Here is a 6110-nt window from a genome sequence, read left to right as displayed (position 1 = left end):
GCGTGTGCGTGTGCGTGTGCGTGCGTGCGTGCTTGCTTGCTTGTGTAAGCATGTGCGTGCTTGCTTGCTTGTGTAAGCATGTGTGTGCAAGTTTAGATATGGATATTCTTAGTTTTTCTAGGTTTTGGGATTTTCAAATCTTAAATAATTAGGAGATGCTACTCATAATGACATTGTCAACATTCATAAAAGGACTAAAGGAGCTCTAGGTGACAAATAGTATTAATAAAATTCACATTTATCCCTACTTATGCATGTTAGGATAACTAAACATTCAATACTTTTTTTCCTTTTTTTAATGTTTTTAAGGTTTAAAGTCCCAACAACTTGGTGATGAGTGGAGAAAATGATCTTATTAAAGTACTACTCAAAAGCTTCCAGCATTCTAGGTTCTATGATGTCCTCACGGTGCATTTGATTATGTTATGATTCAAAAAGGATTACCATCAAGCGAACCCCATGGTTCATTACTAGTTAGCTGATAAAGATTCCATAGGTTCATAGGCAATGTTCTTGTAACATGATGGCCAAGTGTTAAATGCTCAAGGATGTCTCAACAACCAAAGCTTTTGTAATGTAAAGCTATCGTCATCACATTCACATTTGATCTAGCCTTTCCTGTTACATTTTGTGAAAAATTGTGACAAAGCAAAATAATTTACTCAACATTTCAATTTTTCTCAATGTTGAACTATTGAGAGTTACACTTTATGAAAAACTTTATGGCAAAGCATAATTAATGACCTTACAAGCATGTTTCTCATTGAGAGAAATTACTACAGTTACAAATTTGGAATATGGGAATCACCTTTGTTATTTTTTGTAGCAAATTAGTTATGCTCTCTTGATTGGGGTGAAGTACTTGCTACCTCTAAGAAAGAAATCTCATTTCCACTCTACACTAAGGTGGATTTTAGAACATTGAATTGTCTATATAATATCGAGAAATAAGCAATTGGTATAGCTTTAATTATGCAAAAAAATATAATTCTTCATGCTATCTTCCTTAGTAATGGAAGGTACATCAAATGAGCTTGGTGACATACAACATTAACATTCTTAAGTTTGTACAACAAGGTTCTCCTCCATTCTATTTTTCTACAAAAAATCCAACATTTAACTCACTTAGGATGCATGTGGCTACATTCATTGAGCCTTCATAATAGCTCCATATATTTTTTATATAAGGGCCATTTCTATCATGGTTGCCAAGCCTTGTTGTTATTTTGGATTTAAATTCAACTTATGTATATCCAAAATTTTAACTCAAGTGCATTCAATCAACCTTATGTTCCATGCTTCACATGAGTTAAACTGCAACACAATCGATCACTTGTCCTTATCTTCGTCAACACCCTTGTTTTTCACAAAATGAGTGATGCTTGAATACTATTCTATGTGGGTTCTTAAAGGCTCATGTTCATAAGTGTTTTGCAAAGACTTTCAACATAATACGTGACTTGGTGTACCATGTAATGTGTGTCAATTATATCACCATACTTTCAAAAATACAATAGAGATAGGTGAAATAGCTCTATATGTCATTTGATGGTGGACATGATGTTTAGGAGCTCTATCCCCTTCCTTACCCAATAATAAAGTAGAGAAGTATGGAGATGCATCCCCACACTATGACACTAGTAGGACTATGAAAAAGTATGTTGTAAAACAAATAACTTGTGATTTTTTCAATGTTTTGTATTTTTGGGAGGGGGCATGTAGTATTGACATCCAAGATGGCATAATATGAGCAATCCAAGTTCTACATCTTTTAGCACATTGGGGCCTTCAGCAAGGGTGCATGAAATGAAGACCCATGAGTTTGTAGCCATGACCTCACATAAGCTTTCAAATACAATGATACTTTGTTTTCTTTTTCTATTCACTTGATGGCCTCGTAAAAGCAATTGATTCAACAAGTTTGAATTTGTTCCAATTTCCTTTGTGCTCCTCATAAGTTACCTTCTTATTTTAAAGGTCATTGCGTTACACTTGACTGTACTTGACTTGAAAGCCCATGGCCCCATAGCTAGAGGGATAAACTACGTGGGAGTTTTGGGGGTGTGCTATCAACACTTGTAACTTACAATTAGGTCAAGACACAAGTATGATGGAAGGGCAACTTACATTAGATGAAATAAGTTGTATATGTTGAAAGTGATAATTTTAAGGTGCAAGCACTCCTGTATGTGTGAGGCAATTCAAGGCTGAGCCATGGCCTGAAGGGTGAATCGTGATCCAGCAAGGCAACAATATGTGGAGGGTTATTGATCCTGGAAAAACAAGGTGTTATTGGCATGAACCTTTGTGTGCGCGCACGGATGCATGTGTGCTCCTTGGTGGCATCACCCCCCTTTTAAACTTATGGAGAAGTTACTCACCAAGGCAACCCTAAAGTATGGATGTGAGTTGACATTCTTAAAACGACCGTTGTATTTCTTTAAAATCCCAAATTTACTCTCGTGCATCCATAATTTCTGAGCTAGATATCAAATCAAAAGTCGTGACATGTATATGTATAGTGAGTGAAAGTGTGATGAAGGTGTCACATGGCGAGTTGGTGATTTTGGTAGTTCTCCCGATAGGAGATGCAATCGTTAGAAGAATGGGTCGGTCGACCAGGCAACGAGCAAGGCGATTAGTGGTGGGTTGAGAGAGGAATGCAGATACCTATGAATGGCCCGCCGATCTCGACAATCCAACTGACTTCCTACCGAACTGGCCAAACAAACATACACATCCTTTTCTTCTTCTTCTTCTTCCTTCCATCCATCCATCCATCCAATAAGCGCCTGCTGTCTATCCCATTCATCTAATTAGTAATTAGACCACTGCTACACACATACGCAAAATAACATAATACAAAAGGAGAGAGAGAGAGAGAGAGAGAGAGAGAGAGAGAGAGAGAGCAGTAGGAGTGGGAGTAGGAATAGGTAGTGTTGGCTCACAAGGACCCAACAACAACACCATCAATATGATAGCCAATTTTATCTTCAAACCTCCTTTTCCCCAAAGTCATTTCCTGCCCACCACCAGAAAAGAGAGAGAGAGAGAGAGAGAGAGAGAGAGAGAGAGAGAGAGAGAGAGATCCCCTAGAGGTTGCTTAGAGAGAGAGAGATCCCCTAGAGGTTGCTTTCCCCTTTCTCAACTCTTGAGGCGTGTGACAACATTTTTGAGGTGCGTGTGACAGCATGATGCTGTTGCCACTGTTGAGTAGGGTTGTTTCATCTTTTTGTCTTTGCTCATACCCTGGTAGACCTAGGTTGGTTAGGTCAATGGGGGGTGGTATGTACAGTGTACACCTCCCCCCCCCCCCCCCCCCCCCGCCATCCTTGCGTCGGGCACCGCACCTTGGAGGGCACCTGCCAGCATTGAGACTTGTCTGGGGGTGTGATGACACCTCCCTTGTGTGAAGCTCCTTGGGGTTGGTGGTTAGTAGAGGTGGTCTTGCAAAAGGATGCCCCCACAAACCTTTTGGCCAATCACAGCCCAACACATCAGAAGACAACCCTTTAAAGAAAAGCATGATGAACCACCACCTGCCATAATCAAATCCATCATATAACACCACCTTGTATTCAGAGGAACTGAACTACTAAGATTCTTCCTTTCAAGGTGTGAAGTGTTGGTATATATGTATCTGAGAGAAGAAGGGTAGCTACTCAAATCTTAAGCACAAGGGAGACCACAGAGCCAGAGAACTGCAGACCTTCCACTCAAGCTCGCCTTTGCCACACTAAATTCCCCTCAAATGGCTTTCAGGACATTCGCTCTTGCATCTGCTTTCCTAGCCCTTGCTCCTCTGCTCATGTGTAGCCATGTTCTTGCTGCCCAGCATACCGTCGGAGGCTCCTCTGGATGGGACACTGGAGTTGATTACACAACTTGGGCTTCTCAACAGACTTTCAAAACTGGAGATACTTTGTGTTAGTAGCTCCTGCACCGACTTGATGCTAATACTAGGCTGCTGTGAAATAATCACAAATAACTTTGATAGTGTTTAACACATGAATGTCATCACAGTTCTTTAGCATCACAGTTTCTACATGCAAGGGTGTGTTTGTAAATGCCTTTTGTGTGAGACACTTCTAGCTGAACGGCATCTGTTGCATGCACATTGTGCCAGCATCTTGTGCATGATGCATTGCAGGCATGAGTATAATGTGGATGCATCCATGATGCATTGGAACTCATCTGTGCATAAACACTTGGATAAGGAAAAGCAGTTTATATTGCAGTGTGCAAGTTTCTTAGCACACATACGCCATTACTGAAGGGAAGTGCATGCTGGTTTGATGGCATCTCCATGGTTTGTTCAAAAGAGTTCAAGGCATCTGTACTCGATATGGTTGGTCACAAATTGCCGGAGACGGTTTGAAGGTGCAGGCCAAAAATAGTCTGAGCATGGCTGGTGTTATAAGTCTTGATTTTGCATAGATTCATCTTCAGAGTTCCAAATTCAACAGGACAAGCACCACTTAGGAACATAACCTTTCAACAACAAAGCCACTGGCTGACATACTACTCCAAGGAATGCCATAATGCAAAGGTCCTGGATATGGGGTTTCATGGGGGGCTGCAGACAGTGGTATGTGACCCATGAAAAACTTTAGTTGGCACGGGGGTGCTTCCAATCTGGGAGGTACTTAATGTAAACAAGTGTCTCATGATATTTCCCCCGTCAGATCATCCTTCTCTACTAATCAATGCTCTAAGTATGGCAAATACTTTTGCCGATGATGCTGATGCAATTCTCAAATTTATCCTGTGCTGATTCTGAAGTATCCTGTGTGTTTTTATAGCATAGATGCTAAAAATATGTTCCTGATCATCTCCCTTGTAATGTATATGCATCATGAGAGGTGTCCTTCTTGGGATTGATGCAAATGAAATGCTCTCCTGATCAACTTCTCGTATAAAATCTACATGCATCATGACAATGGCTGTTTTTTTGGCTTTCGCACTGATGCTAATCAAATGCCCTCCTAATCATCTTCTTCTTCTCTGACGTATATGCAGTGTTCACCTATGGAGGCTTGCACTCAGTGGATCAAGTGAGCCAATCCGACTACGCGAGCTGCAGCACAGCAAATGTGATATCGTCAGACGCGAGCGGGAGCACGACAGTGACTCTAGACAAGGCACAGAGCTACTACTTCATCTGTGGGGTGACAAGCCACTGCACCCAGGGCATGAAACTGAGTGTGAAGGTCACTGGCTCTGCCTCTTCCTCCTCTCCATCATCAAGCACAACCGCACCTTCCTCATCCTCTCCATCATCATCATCATCTTCTTCTTCTTCAACCCCAACTTCTTCATCCACAGGCTCCTCAAGCTCTTCTGCCACATCTCCCCAAGCCCCCATCAGGCTCATCCTGTCTGCTGCTGCCATGGCTGTAGTTCCTTTCTTCCTGCTGATGTAAGCCCCTGTGATCCTAAAGCCTGCTCACTCTCTTGTTCCTTGCAATAGCAGCTTGATTTATCTACCTAGGGTCTCTTAAACTCCCTTAAATGCATATAATCCTTCGCCCCTATAATATGGGATTCTTAGTGTTAGTGGCACATTGTTCCTAGTCATAATAGTAGTAGTAGTAGGAGCAGCAGTAGCAATCATAGTCGCAACCATAGTGGCATCATTTTCTATCTTAATTTCTGTGTCCTCGATTTTGTTTCTCACATAATATACTATATTATCTTCTCATTAGGCCCAATGCTCACAAAAACCTTTTTTGGTAGCACATACAAAAAATTTTCACTTAATATTTTTGAGAAAATTTCCATGTATTTGTCATTTTTTATGACTAAGCATTTCAAATAATCATGGTCTCCTTTTACTTTGAATTTTGAAAGTCTTTTTAAAAGTATGTTGGTTTTTGATGCACATGGGTAGGTCCATGATCCATGTTTATGTTTTACACTTTCAAACATTCTGATGTGATATCCATGAAAGTCTTGAATAAAATTTTACCCACCCATACTTTACATCCACCATAAATAAAGTGGTAATTATTTATGAACCCTCTTTTTGCTACAAACTTAAGGTTTCAAGCCTGCATGTAATCCTTTGATATGTCCTAGCTAAGATTGAGAAATGCATGTGCAACTACTTT

General features: G+C 40.6%; 1 protein-coding gene across 1 annotated transcript; it reads left to right on the top strand.

Moving 5' to 3' along the window:
- Positions 1–3576: 3576 nt before the first annotated feature.
- Positions 3577–5699, top strand: LOC148016546 (mavicyanin-like). The gene is made up of 2 exons (XM_087664303.1): positions 3577–3926; positions 5020–5699. The coding sequence occupies exons 1-2, from the start codon at positions 3752–3754 to the stop codon at positions 5421–5423; spliced, it is 579 nt and encodes a 192-aa protein (XP_087520429.1). The 5' UTR covers positions 3577–3751; the 3' UTR covers positions 5424–5699.
- Positions 5700–6110: the final 411 nt, after the last annotated feature.

Source organism: Lygodium microphyllum, chromosome 23, assembly GCF_053477565.2.
Source record: "Lygodium microphyllum isolate KBCC chromosome 23, Lygodium_microphyllum_v1.1.10, whole genome shotgun sequence".
In the NCBI taxonomy this organism is placed as follows: domain Eukaryota; kingdom Viridiplantae; phylum Streptophyta; class Polypodiopsida; order Schizaeales; family Lygodiaceae; genus Lygodium; species Lygodium microphyllum.
The sequence above is the reverse complement of the archived record's forward strand: the minus strand, read 5'-3'. Positions and strand labels throughout refer to the sequence as shown.

What these genes read in the sequence shown, in the direction of transcription:
- LOC148016546 (XM_087664303.1), top strand. Translation starts at nt 3,752, where the DNA reads ATGGCTTTCAGGACATTCGCTCTTGCATCTGCTTTCCTAGCCCTTGCT. An exon ending in CAAAACTGGAGATACTTTGT is followed by an intron (nt 3,927 to 5,019) that starts GTTAGTAGCTCC and finishes ACGTATATGCAG; the next exon opens with TGTTCACCTATGGAGGCTTG.